Source organism: Hyla sarda, chromosome 8 (genome assembly GCF_029499605.1).
Source record: "Hyla sarda isolate aHylSar1 chromosome 8, aHylSar1.hap1, whole genome shotgun sequence".
Lineage (NCBI taxonomy): Eukaryota > Metazoa > Chordata > Amphibia > Anura > Hylidae > Hyla > Hyla sarda.
The window spans coordinates 21,571,496-21,597,906 of record NC_079196.1 but is presented as its reverse complement, the minus strand read 5'-3'; the positions used below and the strand labels follow the sequence as shown (position 1 = coordinate 21,597,906).

At 43.5% G+C, this 26,411-nt stretch overlaps 1 protein-coding gene across 6 annotated transcripts in view; it reads left to right on the top strand.

The window, feature by feature from the left end:
* ZRANB3 (zinc finger RANBP2-type containing 3) overlaps positions 1-26,411 on the top strand; it is a 282,012-nt gene that overhangs the window by 173,445 nt on the left and 82,156 nt on the right. For all 6 annotated transcript variants that reach the window (XM_056533788.1, XM_056533787.1, XM_056533786.1 and 3 more), the window contains 2 exons: positions 895-1,074; positions 6,842-6,991. In XM_056533788.1, coding sequence (XP_056389763.1) covers positions 895-1,074; positions 6,842-6,991 — 330 coding nt within the window. The remainder of the gene's footprint in view (positions 1-894; positions 1,075-6,841; positions 6,992-26,411) is intronic.

The window sequence follows — 26,411 nt, the reverse complement described above, 5'->3', positions numbered from 1 at the left end:
GACAGAAAAGAAATTCAAAAAGAAAAGAACTTCCTCTTTAGTATACAGCAGCTGATAAGTACTGGAAGGATTATGATTTTTAAATAGAAGTCATTTACAAATATGTTTAACATTCTGGCATCAGTTGATTAAAAAAAATAAAATGGTTTCCAGTGGAGTTCCCCTTTAAAGCGGTACTCCGGTGCTTAAACATCTTATCTCCTATCCAAAGGATAGGGGATAAGATGCCTGATCGCGGGAGTCCCGCAGCTGTGGACCCCCGGGATCATGCACGCGGCACCCCGTTTATAATCAGTGCCCGGAGTGTGTTCGCTCCAGGTCTGATTATGGTCGACTGCAGGGTGGGTGGCGTGTGACGTCACGCCTCCGCCCCCGTGTGACGTCACGCTCCGCCCCTCAATGCAAGCCTACGGGAGGGGGCGTGATAGCTATCACGCCCCCTCCCGTAGGCTTGCATTGAGGGGCGGAGCGTGACGTCACACGGGGGCGGAGGCGCAACGTCACACGCCGCCGGCCCTGCGGTCGCCGGTAATCAGTCCCAAAGCGAACACGCTCCATAAACGGGGTGCCGTGTGCATGATCCCGGGGGTCCCCAGCTGCGGGACTCCCGCGATCAGGCATCTTATCCCCTATCCTTTGGATAGGGGATAAGATGTCTAAGCACCGGAGTACCCCTTTAAGCCAGTGTTCTTTGGTTTAGCTGCTATTTGTATAGATATATACATTGTTCCTCAACCTGTAGCTCTCCAGCTGTTGCTAAACTACAACTCCCATCATGCTCTGACAGTCCTGAATGTGTTTTTCATACAGCTGTATAGCGGCATTTTGGGGAGCATCGGTATAGATGAAGACTGTATTGTTTCCACTGATCTTATGTTCATGTTTCTGATATAGGGGCTGACGTTCACGGCTGCCACACACGTTGTGTTCGCCGAGCTATACTGGGATCCAGGTCACATCAAACAAGCGGAGGACAGAGCCCACCGCATCGGGCAGAGCTGCTCCGTGCACATCCATTATCTGATTGCTAAAGGGACCCTGGACACCCTAATGTGGGGCATGCTGAACCGCAAGGTACAGGATTGTGGCGTGTTCTGTGCACGTGGTAAAACTGCTGCAGCTCAATATAGTACATATAGGCATTCCACATCCTCACTCCCCTTAGATTGACTAATCTTAAAAATAAAAAATAGCACGGCTGAAAACCCCTCAGTTTTAATGAAGAGTGAGTCACCCACAACATGTCATCTTTTCATAGTCGCACGCCCACTCCAGCTCCCATCGCCGCTTCAATTAATTTGGTAGCACTGTCATTCAACAAAGAGAAGACAGTGGGGGGGGGGGGGGAGGGGGGCACCGGCTAAAAAGGAAGGCCCCGCAATACGAGAGTCACATTCTTGCACATGTTAAAAAAAAAAATAAATGTAGCAGGTGTCAGGTGTTTTTGTATTATTTTATTATATATATATATTTTTTGTATTACTGTTCTTGTCATCTCGGATTCCGGCATCTAGTGTGAGTTAACATCCATGACCTGAATCCAGCGCTAACTGGGTTTGCTCCTAATACAAATGGCAAGTCTTCATGTTTTTTCAGCTCTGTTCAAATACGTACAATACTAAGGTCCGTGTTATCCGGCAAGGAGGGCGAATGCCCCCACCTTGAAAAATCGGGTTTGTTTATGTAAAGGAATGGCGCTTTCTGTTCGCTTTCATTTAATGTTCCAAAAAATAAATTGTAAAAAGGAAAAAAAAATCTTCTGCATATTTTATTCTGCCTTATGTTCCTCTACAATAGTGGTCTCAGACTGTGGCCCTCCAGATGCTGCAAAACTTCAACTCCCAGCATGCCCAGACAGCCGTTGGCTGTCTGGGCATGCTGGGAGTTAAAGTTTTGCAACAACTGGAGGGCCATAGTTTGAGACCACTGTTTTACAATTACGAATTATGGCAAGTCCCCATCAATGCGAATAGTTTGACTATTTAAGGGGTACTGCAGTGGAGAACAATTTTTATTTTTTTTAAATCAACTGGTGCCAGAAAGTTAAACAGATTTGTAAATTACTTCTATTAAAAAATCTTAATCCTTTCAGTACTTATGAGCTGATGAAATTGAGTTGTTCTTTTCTAAGTGCTCTCTGATAACACGTGTCTTGGGAACCGCCCAGTTTAGAAGCAAATCCCCATAGCAAACCTCTTCTACACTGTGCAGTTCCCGAGACAAGCAGAGATGTCAGCAGAGGGCGCTGTTGCCAGACTGAAAACAACCACTCAACTTCAGCAGCTGATAATTATTGAAAGGATTAAGATTTTTTAATAGAAGTAATTTACAAATCTGTTTAACTTTCTGGAGCCAGTTGATATATATATATATAAAAAAGTTTTTTCCTGGATAACCCATTTAATCCTTCCAGTACTTATCAGCTGCTGTATGTTCCACAAGAAGTTATTTTCTTTTCTGTCTGACCACAGTGCTCTCTGCTGACACCTCTGTCCATGTCAGGAACAGTCCAGAGCAGCATAGGTTTTCTATGGGGATTTGCTTGCACTCCGGACAGTTCCTGACATGGACAGAGGTGTCATCAGAGAGCACTGTGGTCAGACAGAAAAGAAATTCACAAAGAAAAGAACTTCCTCTGGAGCTGATAAGTACAGGAATAATTAAGATTTTTAAATAGAAATAATTTACAAATCTGTTTAACTTTCTGGCACCAGTTGATATATATATATATATATAAAAAAAAAAAACTTTTCCCACCGGCGTACCCCTTTTAAATTGTCGGTGTTATTTGCTCATAAAAAAATAAAATAAAAAGCTTCATGAGCATCAGGACGGAGTCCTGTATATTCTGCTTCTCAAATATTCCCACTATAAGGTATAAACAATTGTAATAAAGAACTGTGTACACTCCTTCCAAGAAGAAAAGGTTGTGGAATTATGAAAATCAGAGGATAGATGGACATGGTAATCCTTCCTATGCAGAAGATGGAAACAAAATATCTAAAACTTCCCTATTTAATCAGTATCAAACATGAACACAATGTGCAGAAATACATACTTATACAGCCTTAGTATGATGAATGATCTGCCACGCTGAATGCCCTCGGACACGCAAATCATCAAGTGCCCCTGACAACTTCCTTTGCAATTGCTAACCATTGATGTGACAAGACCGGAGGTCATGGTTGTACGTTTAGGCCATGCAGACTGGTGACTGTAGCATGAACAACTTGTGGCCTGGTGTTGTCGTATTGAAAACGGCTCCTGGGACACTTCGGAGAAATCTACTACCGATGAGCTGTTACTAGACTAAAGGGGTCTGACTACCATACAATGAAGAGGATAGACTTGCATTCAAGCCTCCATTTCTCTCTTGCTCTACACCATGATAGCCTTTGAGAGTAGTGTCGTGAAGTCAACAAAACGCCTGTAGGTGGACGCCTGGCTCGCAGTCCAATGTCGTCCAAGCGTCTTCTGTTGGTATGTGTACACATTGGTCCTGATTTACTATTGTCAACCTGACAGGTTGTGCGCCAGATTCTGGTGCATTGCACCAGAAATTCTGTCTGCACCAGAATTTGCGCCAGAATTGAGAAAAAAAACAAAAAACGACCAACTCTCCATTTTACTGAGAACCTGGAAAAGGCGTGTGACTGCCAGGAAAGGGGGCGTGGTCATCGATAAAAGGGGCATGGTTGCTGAAAGGGGGCGTGTCCCTGACATTTTCAAAAAATCACAACATATTTACTAAGGTTTCCACAGAAAATGTGGTGGATTTGAGGGGAGGGGGGGGGGGTGGAGAGAACACAAAATGCAATGTTTTCGTGCTGCGGGGGGTCGGCCACGCCCCCTCGTGACGTCATGGCCATGCCCCTCAATGCAAGTCAATGGGAGGGGGCGTGGCGGCTATCACACCCCCTCCCATTTACTTGCATTGATGGGGCATGACCATGACTACACGAGGGGGGGAGGCCGACCCCCGCAGCCCGAAAACAGCGTTCGGCGCATTTACTTATGAACGCTGGCCAGTGGAGTACCCCTTTAAGAAGTGAGTTAAAGACTGATGTTTTGAAGTAGTGAGATCCAGAGTATGGGGGAAGCAATAGAGACATTTTGGGGATAGCTGTGTGAGGAGAGGACCAAGAGGAAAGCAGAGGTGAGGATTGGAGATTACTTGAGGGGCAGTAGTTGAAAGATCAGGTCTGAGATGTATGGAGGGGGCAGGTTGTAAATGGGAAATTTCATTAGTGGAGGTATTGGTGGATTTCAGTAGAGGGTTATGGAGGGGACAAGATGTAGACTGGAGGGGAGGAATTGGCATATCAGGTCAGAGATGTGTGGAGCGGACAAGTTATGTACGGCCTTCTATGTCAGTGTTAATTATTGGAAGTGTATTTGCTGGGTGGTGGGTAGCTACAGAGGGGATTGGGAAAGGGGAGAGACGGGACAAGCAAGGTGAAAGGTGGATTAATTGGGGCAGTAGAGTTAAGTATATATAGGTGGAGCGCAAGTGTGTTAGAGTAGGGGTTACAAAGACAGATGTTGCAGTAGTAAAGGCAGGCGATGGTAAGGGCATGCTGAGCATTTTTTGTTGAGTCCAAGTTGAGAGAAGAGTAGACAGGAGAAATGTTTTTTGAGGTGCAGTGTGGACCGGGTGTGCGGCTTGATGGACAGTGCAGAATCAGGCTGTGTTCACAGTACAACATTTCCAAGCAGAATTCTACTTTTAAATTCCAGTTGGAAATTCCGGTGCAGCAGAGTTCTATTGCTCTCTCTAGTATTCTGCTGCATAGTGTACACTATGAAATTTCAGGGGCACAACTCTCTGCCGCAGTCATTTATCCTTCGAAAGAATACGCATGGGGGGAGCACCAACTTATTCAGATGGCACCGGCCAGAGATTCTAATGTCTGAACCCAGCCTCAAAGTTTATCCTAAAACTGCATTTTTTTGGGACTGTGGAAAGAGTCTAGCCGGTGACTGTGATTGGTTGGGCGAAGTTAGATGAGATGGGATGAGGGATGATGAAATTGGTTTTCTGATTGTTGAGTTATCCATGTTGGATTCTTGTTTAGCATTTTAGCAGGCAGTTTAGTTTTTCACGTTTCCCAAAGGAGCCACAAGAGGACCAGACTCTGCAGTGGTGTATATAGCTTAGATATATTCCTTCCTGCTACAGTGGGTAACCTGTGTAGAAGTGGGAGCCCGATAAAAAATTTGTCCCTATCCCAACTAATGACCCATTCAGTGCCAGTTCTACATGAATCGTAACAAGAGCAAAAAAAAGGAGGGGAAATTTATTCAGTAGTTCCCCTAGAATTTTGGGGTGTGAGGGAGCGATTCTCCTGCCCTCTGATTTGGATGTGTGGGGATTTAAATCGCCTCACCATGCCAACACCACCAGTTGTCCCAGTGGCTTTTCTCTTTCTGTGCCTCTGTTTTTTATTTTTTTGTATGAGTAGCTTCCATTATGTTCTAAACCGCACCACACTGAGCTTCCAAACTCTACACTCCTATTGGCCTGTGTGAAACAACATTTATATTCATTATAATTCTTGCTAGTAAATTTCCTTTTCACAGGGCTTAATTAGATGTTGGTCGCCGTACAATAAACCCCAGATACAGCTGCGCTCTGCTGGCTGCGTGTTGTGTTCGCAGGTCAGTGCGCACAATCAGATTTACAGGGCTTGGCCATGGCCCAAATCGTTCGTCTATGTTCTCCAGTAAAGTCTTGTCACATACAAAGTTTTCTAGCGAAGGCTCATGTGGCATGATCAGTTATAGCTTTGCAGCAGCCGGAGATCTTGCAGGTTAGAGAACACAGTTTTAAAGTATACAAAGGCCTTTTGCCTGTAGCTATCTAGGTATGCTCAGGGGTGTGGTTTTGAAACAGCTGGAGAACCACAGGTTTGCATCCTTAATCCATGGTAGAGCACCATGATATTCCTCAGTTCCATCCACAGACCCTGTCATTTTGAGGCTTCACTATTAACTATAAGTTGGCTGACCGGTGTGGTCTGACTTTTGGGACCCCCACCAATTATGCGAATGGAAGTGAAAGGAGCACATGGCCCACTGCTCCTTTCACTGTTTATGGGTCTTTAGAACAGCTAAAGAACAGGTCTTTAGAACAGAGTTATAGCTGAGTTCATTGCTTGGAAATGTTTGGACGGCCCATAGAGAATTAAAGGGTTACTCCACTGGCCAGCATTCTGCAGTGAATGTTCCCAACACTGTTTTCACAATGCGGGGGTCGGCCACACCCCTCATGATGTCATGGTCATGCCCCCTCAATGCAAGTCAATGGGAGGGGGCTTGACGGCCTTCACACACCCTCCCATTGACTTGCATTGAGGGGGCGTGACCATGATGTCACAAGGGTTGTGGCCTACCCCCGCAGCACGAAAACAGTGTTGGCAACATTTACTTCCGAATGATGGCAGTGGAGTACCCCTTTTAATGTAGGAGTGGTTGAGCATCGGCACTGTTGCTCCTTTTACTTAGGGGACAATTGATTTTCATGGTCACAATCTGTTGGTGTCTTTTGGAACCTTTTGGACCTTCTGATAAGCTAGTTATTCCCTATCCAGTGAATAAGGGAATACCTTTTTTCTTGGGATAACAGCTTTATTTAGTAGCTTTTTGACCTGTCTTTATTTACCAAAGTAAAGCCATATAAGTATAGGAAGAACATAGAAGTTCAGCACTCTTTTGCCACTGGCCATATTTGACCATAGATCTACTCATAGTTCTTCAATCATCATGAAAGCACACTGTAAATACACTTGAATGCTACTGGTTGGCCTTGACAGATCTTGTATCCCTCTCTGCTTGTCTCTAGGCAAACGTTACCGGTAGCACTCTAAATGGCAAGAAGGAAAAGATTCAGGCTGAAGTAGACGATGAGGAGAAATGGGACTTCTTGAGTTTTGCCAAGTCATGGACTCCGAATGAAGAACTTGATGACACTAAAGACCAGCTCTTTACTCACGTAAGAAATGAAAGTTCTCATTTATCCAACACTTTCAGTTCCAAGCCGGCATCATTTTGTGGCCACCATCTTGCCTGTTGAAGCAAGAATTTTGCTTGCAGATTCTTTGCTATTGGTGTAGAATATTGGGTTAACAATGGGACTCTGGTAATGGGTAAGAAAATGGCTATATATATGTGTTGTCATTATAAATAATGTGTCTTGTAGGAGATCAGTGTTCCCCAACCCAGGCTGAAGGCTGTCAGGCCATACTGGGAGTTCTAGTTATACAGCTTGAGAGCCACAACCTGGGGAACACTGCCCATGGCATATAGGGAGTTGTTCTTTTGTTGCAGCTGGAGAGCCACAGGCTCGGAAACAACTGACCTAGAGGGCTAAGCCTCAAAGGTAAAACATGGATATCCCCAAAGATGCTACTCTTGGACCGTAAGTCAAGTAATGCAAGTAGCGATGGCAGAACAAAAAAATTGCTACATTGGATTATATAACACATTTTGGCCCCTGAATGAGAACATTCGTCAGGTACCTCCTGAACCAGGGCTGAAATGCTTTTTACAGTCAGTTGTAATAATTGTATATTGATCTGCCATCAATCTTTGGAGATCTTTTCTTCATTTGAGGTTAAAAAGCAGCACCTTTTGGAGTTGTCCTTTTGCCGGTCCATTGAAGACTTTTTTGCATTATTGAAACCCGTCAACTGAAAAAAAAATGGTCAGAACTCTGGACACTGATATATAATGTGGATGAGTGTAAGATATTGCACCTGGGGAGAGATATTGGCAACAGAGAGGGAATTCTTGTTGGTGTATAGGGAGAGGTATTAGCATTTGAAAGAGAGAGAAGTGCTCGTGGGTGTATAGAGAGAAATTTTGGCAGTAGAAAGAGGGAAGTGCTTATGGGTGTATAGGGAGAGGTATTATCAGTCAAGGGAAATGTTAATGGGTGTATACGGAGAGGTATTAGCAGTAAAGTTGGAAGTGCTATTGGGTGTACAGAGAGAGGTATTAGCAGTAGAGGGAAGTGCTCATGGGTGTATTTTGAGATGTACTAGCAGTAGAGAGGGAAGTGCTCATTGGTGTATAGGGAGAGGTATTGGCAGTAGAGAGGGAAGTGCTCATTGGTGTATAGGGATTGGTATTATCAGTCAAGGGAAATGTTCATGGGTGTATAGGGAGAGTTTTTAACAGTAAAGATGGAAGTGCTATTGGGTGTACAGAGAGAGGTATTATAAGTAGAGGGAAGTGCTCATGGGTGTAATTTAAGATGTACTAGCAGTAGAGAGGGAAGTGTTCATTGGTGTATAGGGAGAGGTATTGGCAATTGAGAGGGAAGTGCTCATTGGTGTATAGGGAGTGGTATTAGCAGTAGAGAAGGAGGTGTTCATGCTGCTGTACAGAGCACTGGTGTGATGTCACTTGTAGTATTGTACGCAGTACTGGATGGGTACCATGGCGGCAATTTATCATTGGTTTTACCTTTTTTTTTTTTTTGTGTTGATTTGTCGCACGATTTGTCAAAGTTGCTGTTTGGATCCTTTTCATCTCGACTTTGGCTTTAGAAGCTTTTTCTAAAATGGTGTAGCTATGCCATAGTCTTAGTCTTCCAGTGGTCAGGAATTTATCTTATGCGACTTGTCGCACAATCTATTACAAGGCCCTCAAGTTGTCTCCAATCTACACCAGCCCAGACCTGGCTTACAAAGCTGGCTGTGGTCAGCATTTGCGAAAAGTCACACATTTTGGCGCAACGGGTTAAAAAGTCGCAGAACAAAGTCTAGAGGAGGAATCATTCAATGTGGTGTACTAAAGTGTAATTTAAAAAAAAAATGTACTAGCACCATTTTTTTTTTCACATGTATGACCAGTTAATAAATTTGGTGACATTGCCACGGCACAAATTCACACTATTCATAGTATTCAGGATATTGGGAAGACTAGATGGGCTGAATGGTTCTTATCTGCCAACACATTTAGGGGTGTTAATCGCCAAGAATTTGGCGATTTGATTCGAATCGCAATACCAGTGTGGCGATTCGATATATCCCGATATATCGCGATACCGTCTAGGTGACGATACATCGCAATATATCCCGGTTCTGTCTAAAAAACAATGTCTTTTAGACTTTTATTAAAACTTTATTTTAATTTTATTTTTTTTGTACACTTTATTAGTCTTTTAGGAATCATTAGATTCCTCAGACAGATGAATAGATTCTATTGAACTCCATTTATCTGCGATCCATTGATAGAGCCTGGTCCAGCCAGGATCTATCAATGACAGAGCCACGGAGAGCATACACATGTCCCTTTAGACGCCGCTGTCAGCTGTCATGTCATGCTGGCTATTAGCGGCGGCCCCCGGCTACTGAGAACAGCCGGGGGCTGCAGAGTATGGAGCGGGCAGGAGTCGGGAGCCCGCTCCATACACCCAGAGCGCCGCCGCGTCAGATCCGGCTGACAAAATGTGGAACTTGTATCTCCTGATGCCCGGGACATGCTGTTCCGGGCATCAGGAGATACAAATTCCACATCACTAAAAGAATCGATTCAAAAATATTTTGAATCGATTCAGTATCGGCAAATGAAAAACAGCGATAATCGCGGGAATCGATTTTTTTCTTACATCCCTAAACACATTCTATGTTTATGTGCTGTTTTAGAGAAATCTTTATAACTTTGGGTACGGGGCTTCGAGTCATTGGGGTGGTCCTAGACTACTTTCTGCCTACGCTGACACCCCTTTATGGATAGATCTCTCCCTATACCCAAATAAATAAACAGGAGAATACAGCAGCACACTGCTAGCACAAAGATATAGATAAAATATGAAATGCTATATAGGTATAATGCAAAAAATGAAAAAGGGAGGTACTTTTTCATTTTTTGCATTATACCTATATAGCATTTCATGTTTTATCTGTATCGTTGTGCTAGCAGTGTGCTGCTGTATTCTCCTGTTTATGTATATTCAGCCTAGCAGCGTGCACCTGTATGCCAGGTCCATGCAGTAGTTTCGGTATCACGATGTGCTGGCCAACTTATCCTTGTTTATACCCAAATAGAGAGAGATCTACCAGTCAAGCCAACAGCAACCACCCCAGTCCTGTTCCTGGCAAGGTTTAAAGGGGTACTCTGCTGCTCAGCGTTTGGAACAAACTGTTCCTAACGATGGGGCCGGCGCCCAGGAGTTTGTAACGTCATAACCCTGCCCCCTCATGACATCACACCCCGCCCCCTCAATGCAAGTCTATGGGAGGGGGCGTGACTGCCGTCACGCCCCCTCCCATAGACTTGCATTGAGGGGGCGAGGCGTGACTGCATGAAAGGGCTGGGCTATGACGTCACAAGCTCCCGGCACAGTTTGTTCCAAACGCTGAGCAGCGGCGTACCCCTTTTAAACAATAATTTCAGTTCGGCTTTTCAGAGTGAATCACATATAAATAAAAAAGAGTGATAAAAGAGCCTATCCCTGTTTCTTGCTACCTGTGGCACTTCTTGGGGTCTGCAAATGGAGGGTCGTGTCGCAGATCTTTGGCTATACTTTCCTTGGGGGTTTGTTGGCACAGTGACGAGGATCACACTGGCATATGCGCATCCTACCCATTAGGACAAGTTGGATGACGGTGGAGATGTCCATTTTTTTTAGAAGTTTATGCCCTGTAGATATGCAATATATTTACTATAAAGATGATTAAAGATTATTGATCCTTTTAATTTCTTATCATCTTCCATTAATGCACATCAGGGACTGGAGGAGCCTGCAGTTTCTCATAGACATCAGAAGCTGAACTACTGTATGTATCATTTTTGCTTTGTTTAAGCTACAGTTTTTGAAGAAAGCTTTTAGGTGAACCCTGGTGCATTGTGGCTCGGACGTTCTATGGCGGCACACACTTCCTGGCCTGTGGAAATGGAGCATTGTGAAGATTGAATCTCTCGTAATCGCTTGCTCTGGGCTTTTGAAGCCAGACCTTACTCTGCCAACCAAAGGAAAAAACGTGCCTTTGTTTTTGAAGGTCATTTTTCTTCCCCAGCATACATTCATTCATTCATCGTCTGCTCTCGTGTAAGCGCAGAATGGAAGCATTGCTGACAAAATCCGCTTCAGTATGCAGCATACTTTTTTTTTATTCATGTATCGCATTTGATATGAATTTATTTAGAGCTGACGGTTTGCTTTGATAACCGGTCTCTAGTAGGGCCCATCAGTTTTGACACACGGGAAGATGAGGCCCCAGTCAGGACCCTTCAGGATTCAGCCCCCCCCCCCCCCACCCTTTCTGCTCTCTGTATTTACTTAATCCTAATTTGACATCCCTTACATATCTCCATTTGACAATTTGATGCCAGATTTTCATATAACACCTAAAAAAAGATTGTAGCCAGCACTTTACACGGCTACAATGTGCAGCCCCTGGTGCTAATACCTTCAGAATCACCGCACAAAGGACTCCAGGAAATCATCCCGTTTAAGCGAAACTTTGAATTTGCAGTTTTGTGGAAATGAATGTGATAAGTCGTCTCCAGCTGTGAAGATAAAAGCGCGTTCTCTGCAGATTATGTGATACAGGAATGGGCAATGCAGATTTAGGGAATGACACGTTATATCAGATGTATCTCAGGAGTCCTCTGTACAATACATAGTTTTAGATCCAGAATCAATGTATCTATGTCATATGTTTTTATTTATGTCACATCCATCTTCTATCTATCTTTTTATTTTACTTTTATTTATTTTTCCTTCCTTCCCTTTCATCTTTCCTTCCGTCTTTCTTCTTTCCTTCTATTCCTCTCTTCTCTTTCCTCTCCTCCTTGACTTTCTTTCTTTCTTTTCCTACTGGCCTTTCCATTCCTTCCTTCCTTTCTTTTTTCCCTATTCTTCCCTTTATTTTTCTTTCCTTCCTTCCTCTCCTACCTACCTTTTCTTTCCTTTTCTACCTCCCTTTCCTTTCCTTTCTCTCGCTCCCTCCTTTTCTTCCCCCCTCCAAACATCTCCTTTCGTTCCTCCCTTTCCTGCATCCCTCCTTCCTTTGTACTTTTACTTACTTTGTCTCTTCTTTCCTTCTTTCCCTTTCCTCCCTCCCTTTCATTCCCTTTCCTTCATCCCTTTCCATTCCTTCCTTCCTTCCCTTTCCTTTATTTTTGTTTCCTTTATTTTTCCTTCTTCATTACTTCCTTCCCTTTATTTTAATTTCCTTTATTTTTCCTTCCTTCCTTACTTCCCTTTCCTTTATTTTCCTTCCTTCCTTTATTTTCATTTCTTCCTTCTTTCCTTCCTTCTTTCCTTCCTTCTTTCCTTCCCGTTCCTTTCTCTCTTCCTTCCCTCCTCTCATGGGCAGACCAACAAGCACCACATTGGTGATGGCTGCTTAATATTTCTCTAAATAACCCCCCAAATACTGTATTAGAGTATGTTCAAACAGGACTGGAATGCTGCGGAATAATGCAGATTGTCGCTTACCTATTGACGTTATTTTGAAAAAATTCACAACAATTTTTTTTTTTGTGTGAAAAGTAGCATTTGGCACAACATTTTTATGGGGAAATGAAGCATTTGGCACCACATTTTTATGGGGAAATTAAGCATTTTGCACCAAATATTTTTTGGAAATGAAGCATTTGGCACCAGACAAGATATGGCCTCTTCGTTATGCTTATCATTGGGGTCCTAAGGGTCAAACCCCCCAACAGTAAAACATTATAAGCTTGAATTAGAGAAATGCCATCAGTTGTTGTAGTTGGAAAACCACAGGGAAGCGGCTTGTTTCTCCATTAGTGAAGCCATTATTACAAAGCCGCGCTAATGTTCTGCGATCATACAGTGACACCACGACGCTCCTACAGGGCTGCGGGGCCGCCACCAACGCTGCATCTATTAGGATCAATTATAATGTATTCACTATTGTCTTCCCATGGAGATCCATATAGTCAGAGTATTATTTCCCTTGTCTTCATAATTCCGTATGTCAGACAATTCTCCGGTATTAGCCCTATGTCTATTATTGAGGTAGCTGAGCCCCTCATATATTCATTGTAAAGGTAACAATATATTGTGTTTTAAAGCCTCTTTACTATAGATGTCCCCAAAGGCGTCCTGTGACATTAATGCAATGTGTGGGCTGGCTTGTCATATAGCACCGCGGTGTGCTACAGGCTCACCTCATAAATATATGTTACTGGAGGAAACGGGGATCGGACGGCCAGAACATTAACCTGCTAATCCTTTATGTATCCAAGAGATAAGTGGCACCAGAAAAGCCCCGTCTGTAGCGCAAGAAACCTGCGGCTAAGCGAGTATTTTGTGTGGGGGGAGAAGTCTGAAGAGCAAATGTATGAATTTTATGTGTTTGACTAGTTCAGAGTAAATGTCCACCTTATACAATGTCATTTTTGATGCAGTTGGAGGTCTGATACAAAGTTGCAAATCCTCTGCAGTGATAAAGTTAAAGGGATACTCCACTGCGTCTGGAACATTTAGTTTCGAACGCATAGTGTTGGCTGCGGAAGTCGTGACGTGACGGCCATGCCCCTCGTGATGGCACGTCACTCCCCCTCAATGCAAGTCTTTAGGAGGGGGCGTGACTTCAGTCACGCCCCCTCCCATAGACTTGCATTGAGGGGGAGTGGCCATGACATCACGACCCCCGCAGCCCGCACCCAGCTATGTTCCAGACGCTGGGGCAGGGGAGTACCCCTCCCACTCATTTGATTGCTAATACTGTTCAGTGCTATGCATAGGACATAGCACTGAGCAGTATTATCGGTGATCATCTGCTCTGGTCTGCTCGATCTGAGACCAGAGCAGAAGACCCCTGGAGATGGATGGAGGGAGGTGAGGGGACCTCCGTCCACCATTATGGATGATCGGATCCCCGCAGCAGCCCTGCGGGCGATCCGATTGTCCATTTCAAGTACCGCACTGCCGCAGATGCCATGATCTGTATTGATCACGGCATCTGAGGGGTTATTGGCGGATGTCCGCAGATGTCCGCCACTACCAGCGGATCCCTGGCTGCTGATAGCAGCCGGGACCTGCCGCGGTCATCGCGGAGCGTATATGTACGTCATGGTGCGATAAGTACCACAGCACCATGACGTACATTTACGTCCATTGTTGTTAAGGGGATAAAGGGATACTCCAGTGGAAAACTTTTTTTTTTTTTTAAATCAACTGGTGCTTTAAATTACTTCTATTGAAAAATCTGCTGATTACTACAGAGGAAATTATTTTCTGTTTGGAACCCAGAGCTCTCTGCTGACTTCATGAGCACAGTGCTCTCTGCTGACATCAATTTTAAGAACTGTCCAGAGTAGGAGAAAATCCCCATAACAAACATATGCTGCTCTGGACAGTTCCTAAAATGGACAGAGATGTCAGCAGAGAGCACTGTGCTCATGATGTCAGCAGAGAGCTCCGTGTTCCAAACAGAAAATAATTTCCTCTGTAGTAATCAGCAGCTAATAAGTACTGGAAGGATTAAGATTTTTCAATAGAAGTAATTTAAAAATCTGTTTAACTTTCTGGCAGAAATAATTTTAAAGGGGTTATCAAGGAAAATAAACTTTATTTTTATTTTTATATCAACTGGCTCCAGAAAGTTATACAGATTTCTAAATTATTATGCCAAGTTCCAAGATAGAAATGTAGGGAGAGCACACATAGAGAACTATTATCACCTAATGATGCGTATAGGAAGGTCCTCTATGACCTCCGATAGGAGTCTCCTGCGGAGTGCACGCACACAGATATGAAGCATCAAATACAACAACCAAAGAAAACGTGGGTGCTCCTACGTTTTCTTTGGTTTTTAGATTAGTAAATTACTTCTATTAAAAAATCATAATCCTTTCAATAATTATCAGCTGCTGAAGTTGAGTTGTTGTTTTCTGTCTGGTAACAGTACTCTCTGCTGACATCTCTGCTTGTCTCGGGAACTGCACAGAGTAGAAGAGGTTTGCTATGGGGATTTGCTTCTAAACTGGGCGGTTCCCGAGACAGGTGTCATCAGAGAGCACTTAGACAGAAAAGAACAACTCAACTTAACAGCTGAAGATTTTTTTTATAGAAGTACCGTAATTTACAAATCTGTTTAACTTTCTGGAGCCAGTTGCATTAAAGTTTTTTCCTGGATAACCCCTATAAAGAGGTTACCTGGGCAAAAGCAAAATTTGTTCTTGGCTGGGAGGTTGTACAAGGGACTCCCCACTCCGCCATTTAGAGACTGAGGAAGGACACTGCTGTGATTAGTTTAGTGGACAGGTCCTGTGGGGACGACACAACCTGGAAGAGGCGGAAAACACCGGTAGATCGAGGAGGTGAGTATAGTAGGTTTATTATTTTTATGCAACCCCAGCCCAGGAGCAAATTTTGTTTTTGTACAGTAAAACTCTGAATGCTGAAATGTGTAAAGGACCTTACTGCATTGTCTCTCTCTCCTTTTACTCTTTTCTTTCTCTTCTCTTTATGGTCTCCTCTCTATATCCCCTTTTTGTTCTCTCTCATCTTTCCCTCTCCCTTCTCTCCTTATATTCCTATATTATATTCTGACTGCTATAAAGATATGTTAAAGGGGTTATCCAGGAATAGAAAAACAGAGCTACTTTCTTTTAAAAACCGCTCCCTGTCTGTCTCCAGGTTGTGGGTGGTTCTGCAGCTTAGTTCCGTTGAAGTGAATGAATCCAAGTTGTAAAACCACACCCAACCTGGAGACAAACATGGAGCTGTTTTTGAAAGAATTTAGCTGTGTTTATCTATTCCTGGATAAACTCGTTAAGAAATAAACCAGCTCTGTACATAAACATAAACAAGGCAGATTCTTCAGTTTGTAAGTAGTATATTAACTATAATGCTTTTCAAACAATGGAGGAGAATAGTTAAAGCTTACCTGTTATATCACAGAAAAAAATAATGCTTCTATATGTTACTCACTAGGTCATGCAGATTCTTTACATATCTTTGTGTCTAGCTTCTGTTTTTGGTTCACAAATCCCTTTGTTCTGCTGCTCACTCATTCTGACATCCAGTGCTCAGGAGAGGGCATGTCCGAGACAAGCACTGAACCTTCCCTCACTCACCATGCATTAATTTCCTCCCTGAGTCTGCTGTGCTGGGTCTCTTCATCCAATCACTGCAGGCTGCTCTGCAACCCTTTCCTCTCTGTTTTCATGCTGCAATCTGATAGGACAGGAGTGAGCACAGAGGAGTGCTAGTCCCGCCCTCACTTCCTGGACTTTGTCCCCACCTGTGCTTCAGCTGGGACAAAGATAATGCCACAGCAGGAGATAATTATGTTCTGGATTGTATGGGGACCCCTAGTGGTCCTTTTTTATTTTTCTTTCATTTTATTTTTTTTTATAAACTATGATTTCTGAATAATGGTGATAACCTTTCTAATATACATCATACATTTTTTTAATGTTTTGCCAAAATTTACAACATGTAAAAAGTTTTTTATTCTGCCAGTGCCCATTTAAGCTAAGCGCACCAGAGTTTGCACTCCAGATTTTTGTATTCTGTGTTTCAGGCACTTTTTCTACTTTTCTGGATGTTATTGAAACGTTTCTAGAAAGATGAATGGCTTAAAATGTGCCGAAATTCCACCAAAACATTGGTTCAAAACACTGAAAGAGACATGTCTAACAAGATGTGCCAAATCAGCCACACTGTGTGCGCCATTGTGATAAATGTATCACATCTCCTGTCATTTCTAGTACATTTAATATAATAATAATAATGATTATTATTATTTTTATCAGTCCTGTGAAGAAAAGGGTAACCAGGCACTGCAAGTATATGTGCAATGTAATCAGTTCACTTTAACAGCCACATATGTAGATAGCGGTCATGGAAACAGGTCAGCGTGGTGCTCAGTGTCTAATAGGCATATTTCAACATTATATAGAAGTAAAAGACATGGCAACTCACCAAATATGACGGCTGTAGAGCAGTGATTTATTCAGGTAAGCAAGCGGAAATCACAAGTCCATACAGACACGCTATCACAGGCATAAGGGAGAGTAGAACAGGGGTGGGGACTAGGCAACGTCCGTTTCACGTCACTGACGTGACGTGAAACGGACGTTGCCTAGTCCCCGCCCCTGTTCTACTCTCCCTTATCCCTGTGATAGCGTGTCTGTATGGACTTGTGATTTCCGCTTGCTTACCTGAATAAATCACTGCTCTACAGTCGTCCTATTTGGTGAGTTGCCGAGTCTTTTACTTCTATCTAATGTTGAAATATTATTATTTTTATTATTATAATAAATCTTCCACATTGTGTTGTGTTTTCTTTTGCACCTATAGAAAACGGGAGCACAGGGGAGCACAGCACTTGCAACAGTGTTTCCCAACCAGGTTGCCTCCAGCTGTTGCAAAACTACAACTCCGTTGGCTGTCCAGGCATGCTGGAAGTTGTAGTTTTGCAACAGCTGGAGGCACCATGGTTGGGAAACACCGACTTAACACCACAGCTATCACTGCGCGTGCAGCCTCAGACCTCAGCACATACATAGCGCTGACCTGGATGTGCTGCTGTTTAATTATATCTGCCCACAAGCCAGGGCTGAATCATTGCAAAGAGGCCGGTCATGTGCATACAGTGCAGGTAAAGAGGTCACAGAACCCGGGATGCACTCACTGCAGGAGCTCCTGAGCGAGGAACATATCCCTATTAAATATAGTGCTCCTATGTGACCAATCTACTGTGAGCACCGAACACTTACATAAGACTGCGGAGGAGCGGATATTGGAATTGCTCCTGTTGTGGAGAATTTGATGTATGTGTGTATATATATATATATATATATATATATATATATATACATACACACACACACACACACACACACTCTCTCATGGCCATAAGTGTTGGCACCCCTGAAATATTTCAAGAAAATGAAGTATTTCTCACAGGAAAGGATTGCAGTAACACATGTTTTGCTATACACATGTTTATTTCCTTTGTGTGTATTGGAACTAAACCAAAAAAAGGAGGAAAAAAAAAAGCAAATTGGACATAATGTCACCAAACTCCAAAAATGGGCTGGACAAAATTATTGTCACCCTTTCAAAATTGTGGAAAAATAAGATTGTTTCAAGCATGTGATGCTCCTTTAAACTCACCTGGGGCAAGTAACAAGTGTGGACAATATATAAATCACACCTGAAAACAGATAAAAAGGAGAGAAGTTCACTTAGTCTTTGCATTGTGTGTCTGTGTGTGCCACACTAAGCATGGACAACAGAAAGAGGAGAAGAGAACTGTCTGAGGACTTGAGAACCAAAATTGTGGAAAAATATCAACAATCTCAAGGTTATAAGTCCATCTCCAGAGATCTAGATTTGCCTTTGTCCACAGTACGCAGCATTAACAAGAAGTTTACAACCCATGGCACTGTAGCTAATCTCCCTGGGCGAGGACGGAAGAGATAGATTGATGAAAGGTGTCAACACAGGATAGTCCGGATGGTGGATAAGCAGCCCCAAACAAGTTCCAAAGATATTCAAGCTGTCCTGCAGGCTCAGGGAGCATCAGAGTCAGCGCGAACTATCAGTCGACATTTAAATGAAATGAAACACTATGGCAGGAAACCCAGGAGGACCCCACTATGGCAGGAAACCCAGGAGGACCCCACTATGGAGGAGACCCAGGAGGATCCCACTATGGAGGAGACCCAGGAGGACCCCACTATGGAGGAGACCCAGGAGGACCCCACTATGGAGGAGACCCAGGAGGACCCCACTATGGATGAGACCCAAGAGGACCCCACTATGGAGGAGACCCAGGAGGACCCCACTATGGATGAGACCCAGGAGGACCCCACTATGGAGGAGACCCAGGAGGACCCCACTGCTGACACAGAAACATAAAAAAGCAAGACTACATTTTTCCAAAATGAACTCGATTAAGCCAAAATCCTTCTGGGAAAATGTCTTGTGGACAGATGAGACCAAGATAGAGCTTTTTCGTAAAGCTTTTTTATAATAATTCTACTGTTTACCGAAAAAGGGAATGAGGCCTACAAAGAAAAGAACACAGGACCTACAGTGAAATATGGTGGAGGTCAGTGATGTTTTGGGTTGTTTTGCTGCCTCTGGCACTGGGTGCCTTGAATGTATACAAGACATCATGAAATCTGAGGATTACCAACGGATTTTGGGTCTCACTGTACAGCCCAGTGTCAGAAAGCTGGGTTTGCGTCCGAGATCTTGGGTCTTCCAGCAGGACAATGACCCCAAACATACGTAAAAAAAAAAACAGAAATGGAGGCAACAAAGTGCTGGAGAGTTCTGAAGTGGCAGCAATGAGTCCAGATCTAAATCCCATTGAACACCTGTGGAAAGATCTTAAAATTACTGTTGGGAAAAGGCGCCTTCCAATAAGAGAGACCTGGAACAGTTTGTAACGGAAGAGTGGTCCAACATTCCGGCTGAGAGGTGTAAGAAGCTTATTGATGGTTATAGGAAGCCACTGATTTCAGTTATTTTTTCCAAAGGGTGTGCGACCAAATATTAAGTTAAGGGTGCCAATAATTTTGTCCAGCCCATTTTTGGAGTTTGGTGACATTATGTCCAATTAGCTTTTTTCCTCTCTTTTTTTGGTTTAGTTCCAATACACACAAAGGGAATAGACATGTGTATAGCAAAACATGTGTTACTGCAATTTATATAATCACAGAAAAATGACCAGTACGACTATCTAATACATGCTGCTGTGGCAGATACAAAGTATACAAATAGAAAATTGCAACAGCACTCTTAGTCGAAAAATGGAGGCTCTTAGTGCACTTTTCGATCAAAACGCGACCCCATCCACCACACGGAGGTGGCCTCACTTTAGATGGGGACTCTAACACGCTTACTCTAAATAAATCGAGTGGATCCTGCATGCCAGTCAGAGACTATATGCCCAGAAGAGGTGAGTAAGTATGTAAGGGTCTCATCCAACGTTTTGATCAAAAAGTGCGCTAAGAGCCTCCATATTTTGGCCAAGAGTGCTGCTGCAATCTTCTATTTGTATTCCATCGTTATATTTATATATATTAATTTTTATGTATATCATTTTATATTTTTACATATATATATATATATATATATATATTTTTTTTTATAAATTTTTTTCCTCTACTGAAATTACATAAGCTGTTTATGCCTTATCTCTTTTACCGCCAGAAAAATGATGTAGTGCTAGGATGTGCTATGACCGCTACTGATCTCAAGAATGAAGGAGTGGATGCACAGTGTTAACAGTATTTTTTTTTTCCTGCATTGCTTCAGGCAGGTTAGAACCCTGAGAACTGCAGTACAGCTCCATAATATTTATGATTTATCTTTGGTAAGATGCAGTCTATTATTGATCTATTATTTTGTCAAGGCACATTACACAAATTAATAAGATCAGTTTTTTCTAACCAAGGTGCCTCCAGTTTTTGCAAAACTACAACCCCCAGCATGCCCGAACAGCCAAACCCTGTCCGCGCATGCACAGAGTTGTAGTTTTGCAACATCTGCAGGCCCATAGTCTTGAGACCACTATACTGGTTTCCGAACCAGTGCGCCTTCAGCTGTTGTGAAACTACACCCCCCCCCAGCATGCTCGAACAGCCAGCGGCAACTTCTGGAGGACCACAGTTAGACCACTGGGTTAAAGCATTGTTTTCAAACCAGTGTGCCAAAAGCTGTTCAAGCATGCTGGGAGTTGTAGTCTTGTAACAGCGGGAGGAACACTGGTTGGAAAATACTGGGCCAGTGTTTTTAAACCAGGGTGCCTCCAGCTGTTGCAAAACTACAACTCCCAGCATGCCCGGACAGCCAAAGGCTGTCCGGGCATGCTGGGGATTGTAGTTTTGCAACAACTGGAGGCACCCTGATTGGGAAACACTGCACTGGGCTAAGGAGATGCCGACTATAGTGTTGTCTAATAGGATGACTGATAGGAAATCTTTAAAAAAAAGCTATTTTTTTTCTAAATTAATAAATTCCCTATCCCCTCCCCCTTTCCCTCACGCTGTGAACCTCCAGGAACATTTCCATGCATCGTGTGACTGATATTACCATTTCCTGTTATTATACTTCTGCACTTTTATAAGCCATCCTGTTTATTGCCAAAACAGTTCATAGAGAGAAAAAACAAATGCTGCCATATAAGAGACGCAGATGCAAAACGCAATAAAACATTAAAATACAAAATGATTTTCTAAATATAGGATACAGATGCGATTAAGTGCATTGTATCCTTACCCTTTTTATTTCTGGATGTTGTAATTTTAAAGACGAGCATCTGTTTTATTCGGAGGGATAATGTGCGCTGCAGCTTCCCCGCACTAACCTCCCAGCCGCTATCACAAGTGTTTCCCAACCAGGGTGTCTCCAGCTGTTGCAAAACTACAAAGATTAAAGGGGTATTCCAGGAAAAAACTTTTTTCTTTATATCAACTGGCTCCAGAAAGTTAAACAGATCTGTAAATGACTTCTATTAAAAAAATCTTAATCCTTTCAATAATTATCAGCTGCTGAAGTTGAGTTGTTGTTTTCTGTCTGGCAACAGTGCTCTCTGCTGACATCTCTGCTTGTCTCGGGAACTGCACAGAGTAGAAGAGGTTTGCTATGGGGATTTGCTTCTACTCTGGACAGTTCCTGAGACACGTGTCATCAGAGAGCACTTAGACAGGAAAGAACAACTCAACTTCAGCAGCTCATAAGTACTGAAAGGATTAAGATTTTTTAATAGAAGTAATTTACAATTCTGTTTAACTTTCCGGAGCCAGTTGATATATATATATAAAAAACATTTTTTTCCTGGATAACCCCTTTAAGTGCAATAGTTTTTTTATTTCTGGATGTTGTAATTGTAAAGTTGAGCATCTGTTTTATCAGGAGGGATAACGTGCACTATGGCTTCCCCGCACTAACCTACTAGCCGCTATGACAGTGTTTCCCTACCAGGCTGCCTCCAGCTGTTGCAAAACTACAACGATTAAGTGCAATTTTTTATTTTATTTCTGAATGTTTTAAATGTAAAGACGAGCATCTGTTTTATCAGGAGGGATAACGTGCGCTTTGGCTTCCCCGCACTAACCTACTTGCCGCTATGGCAGTGTTTCCCAACCAGGGTGCCTCCAGCTGTTTCAAAACTACAACGATTAAGTGCAATAATTTTTTTTCATTTCTGGAAGTTGTAATTGTAAAGACGAGCATCTGTTTTATCAGGAGGGATAAAGTGCGCTGTGGCTTCCCCGCACTAACCTACTAGCCGCTATCACAGTGTTTCCCAACCAGGGTGCCTCCAGCTGTTGAAAAACTACAACGATTAAGTGCAATTCTTTTTTTAATTTCTGTAAGTTGTAATTGTAAAGACGAGCATCTGTTTTATCAGGAGGGATAACGTGCGCTGTGGCTTCCCCACACTAACCTAACAGCCGCTATCACAGTGTTTCCCAACCAGGGTGCCTCCAGCTGTTTCAAAACTGCAACGATTAAGTGCAATTATTTTTTTTTAATTTCTGGAAGTTGTAATTGTAAAGACGATCATCTGTTTTATCAGGAGGGATAACGTGCACTATGGCTTCCCCGCACTAACCTAACAGCCGCTATCACAGGGTTTCCCAACCAGTGTGCCTCCAGCTGTTGAAAAACGACAACGATTAAGTGCAATTATTATCTTTTTTTATTTATGGATGTTGTAATTGTAAAGACGAGCATCTGTTTTATCAGGAGGGATAAAGTGCGCTGTGGCTTCCCCACACTAACCTACTAGCCGCTATCAGTGTTTCCCTACCAGGGTGCCTCCAGCTGTTGCAAAACTACAACGATTAAGTGCAATTATTTTATTTATTTCTGGATGTTGTAATTGTAAAGACGAGCATCTGTTTTATCAGGAGGGATAAAGTGCGCTGTGGCTTCCCCGCACTAACCTACTAGCCGCTATCACAGTGTTGCCCAACCAGGCAGCCTCCAGCTGTTGCAAAACTACAACAATTAAGTGCAATAATTTTTTTTTATTTCTGGATGTTGTAATTGTAAAGATGAGCATCTATTTTATCAGGAGGGATAATGTGTGCTGTGGCTTCCCCACACTAACCTAACAGCCGCTATCACAGGGTTTCCCAACCAGGGTGCCTCCAGCTGTTTCAAAACTAAAACGATTAAGTGCAATTTTGTTTTTATATCTGGATGTTTTAATTGTAAAGACGATCATCTGTTTTATCAGGAGGGATAATGTGCGCTGTGGCTTCCCCGCACTAACCTACTAGCCGCTATCGCAGTGTTTCCCAACCAGGCTGCCTCCAGCTGTTGCAAAACTACAACTCCCAGCATGCCCAGACAGCCGAAGGCTGTCTGGGCATGCTGGGAGTTGTAGTTTTGCAACAGCTGGAGGCTCCCTGGTTGGGAAACAGCACGCTATTGCCTGTCCCTACCTCCCTGCTCAGTCCTTGTATTGGTGGCTGACCCCCCGGTGTTAGCAGGGCATTGTATGATAGCTGGCTCTCATTAGCAGCTCAGCTGATGTGCCCCGGGCTACGCTGGGTGCGGAGAGCTCTATAGAAAGACCCAATTACATCAGCCGGCTATTTCTGTAGAGACAAGCAAGCAATATTTAAAGAGCACGTCCCCATCCCTGGAAAGATGCCTGGCATTGTCTGGCGGAGGCGCCTTTTAAGCTTTGACACATATACAAAGCTGGAAGCCTCCTCAGCCGTCCCCTCGGCCCTGCCGTTCTCGGCATTGCGAGGCTGACACTTGAGTGTGATTTGCTGTCCATGGTCCTGTAGCCAAGACCTGCAGCTTCAAAGAAAAAGCAAAAAAATAAAAATAAATAAAAACAAGCCAGCAAGCGCCCCCCCGGTGCACCCCCGTAGTGCTCCTTAATAGCCAGCCCAATGGTAACTATAAGAAACGCAAGTGACATATTTTATCCCGGGTGATGTTCACCGGCTAAAACTACTAACACAGCAGCTGCTCGTGCCAATCGTTATGGCGGGTTCTGCAGATATGTTCCGTGAAAATGCCCGTATGTTTCTGCGTGTAAATCTTCTTAAGGGTTTCGGCTCTACTGCAGTGGGAATATAAAGATGCAAAAACTGCTTATCTAGCAGCGAGTAAACAAGGCGACGGGTGAAAGGACAGAGTTCGGTCTACAATGGCGAATCTATAGATACCCTTCAACTCATCACTATAAAGGTAAATACCACTACAGTATATCAAAAAATAAAGTGTATTAAATTAAACAAGGCAATAAAAAAATACCCTAACTCATAAATTGTAGTTTCGCAACAGCTGGAGGCACCCTGGTGCCCGTGCCAATCGTTATGGCGGGTTCTGCAGATATGTGCTGTGAAAATGTCCCCCCCCAAAAAATTAAAAAATAAAATAGGCATATCTAAAGGGCTTTGCCAAGAAAAACTGTAGATATGAGGATATTGTTAGCGGTCAGACCCCCGACTGGTCGTACATTTGCAGCACATCTGCTTGATCTGGTAAAGAGAAGGGGATTTGTTGAGCTATAAAAAGAAAACTGCTGCGTGAGCGTATTTGCCTACTTCCATATGTCCCATAGACTTAGATCTCTTAAAGGGGTACAGACTTAGGAATTACTTCTATTTAAAAATCTTAATCCTTACAGTACTGATCAGCTGCTATATGCTCCAGAGGAAATTGTGTAGTTCTTTCCAGTCTGACCACAGTGCTCTCTGCTGACACCTCTGTCTGTGTCAGGAACTAACCAGAGCAGTAGAGGTTTACTATGGGGATTTGCTCCTAATCTGGACAATTCCTCACATGGACAGAGGTGGCCGCAGAGAGCACTGTTGTCAAACTGGAAAAAACTACACAACTTCCTGTGGAGCATACAGCAGCTGATAGGTACTGGAAGGATTAAGATTTTTAAATAGAAGTAATTCACAGATCTGTCCGATTTTCTGGCACCAGTTGATTTGAAAACATTTTTAAAGAGTACCTCTCTGAATGGGATTGTCCAAACGTTAATGTACCCTATAAGAAAAATAGAGTAAATAGAGGGGGTCCGCTGTTCAGGATCCTCATCTCATGGCCAGAGGGAAGAGCTGCTAAATAGAGCATCCCTGGTTCTGGAGGACCCATCCTGTCCTACATTGTGTAATGTTTCATTTCTCCTGTGGTGGCGCTGAAGGGAAATTCAACACTTACTGACAGGTTTCCCTACAGATCACAGATGATTGCTGGGTGTCCAAGGAGAGAGACCTTTTATGATCAACTCATTGTCTATTGTAGTCAAAAGGCAGAGAGCCCCATCTAAGGACTTAAAGGGGTACATAGGTGGAATTATTATTTTTTTTTTTAAATTAACTGGTGCCAGAAACAGATTTGTATATTACTTCTATTTAAAAGTCTTAACCCTTCCAGTACTTATCAGCTTCTGTATGCTGCACAGAAATTTGTGTACTTCTTTCCTGTCTGACCACATTGCTCTCTGCTGACACCTCTGTCCATGTCAGGAACTGTCCGGAGCAGGAGAGGTTTGCTATGGGGATTTGCTCCTACTCTGGACATTTCCTGATACAGACAGCACTGGGGTCAGACAGGAAAGGTGTGAGCACTGTGGTCAGACTGGAAAGAACTACACAACTTCCTCTGGAGCATAAAGCAGCTGATAAGTACTGGAAGGATTATGATTTTTCAGTATAAATAATTTACAAATCTGTTTAACTTTCCGGAGCCAGTTGATATGAAGAAGATAGTTTTCCACCAGAGTACCCTTTTAAAGGACAACTGCAGCCATAACAAATTATCCCCTATCCACAGGATAGGGAAATAGTGTTTGATCGCGTGGGGTCTGACCGCTGGGACCCCCCGCGATCTCCCAAACGGGCCCCAGCACTGCCACTCTGTGGTACGCCCCCTCCCCATACAGCTCTATGGGAGAAGCGGGGAGGCACGGAAGCTGCCTCCTCGCCTCTCCCATAGAACTACATTGAGGAGGCGCCTCCTGCATGTGAGAGCCGCGGCACAGCCGGGGCCCCGTGCAGGAGATTTTGGGATGTCCCAGCGGTCGGAACCCCCGCGATCAGACACTTAAAGGGGTACTTTGCTGCTCAACGTTTGAAGCAAACTGTTCCGAAAGCTGGAAACCAGCGCCGTGAGCTCGTGACGTCATAGCCCCGTCATGCCCCCTCCCATAGACTTGCATTGAGGGGGCGGGGTGTGACGACATGAGGGGTGGAGCTATGAAGTCACGAGCTCCCGGCTCCAGCGTTCGGAACAGTTTGTTCCAAATGCAGAGCAGCGGAGTACCCCCTTTAAGTTGTTATGACCCAGTAGGGCTTTATTAGGCCCAGCGCTGTCTCAATGACCCAGTTACCTAAGGTGATCTCGCATTGGTGGAGCGGACAGGGACAGGACTTTTGTTCGACAATGACCATGCTGCTTAAAGGGATCATCGCAAGTT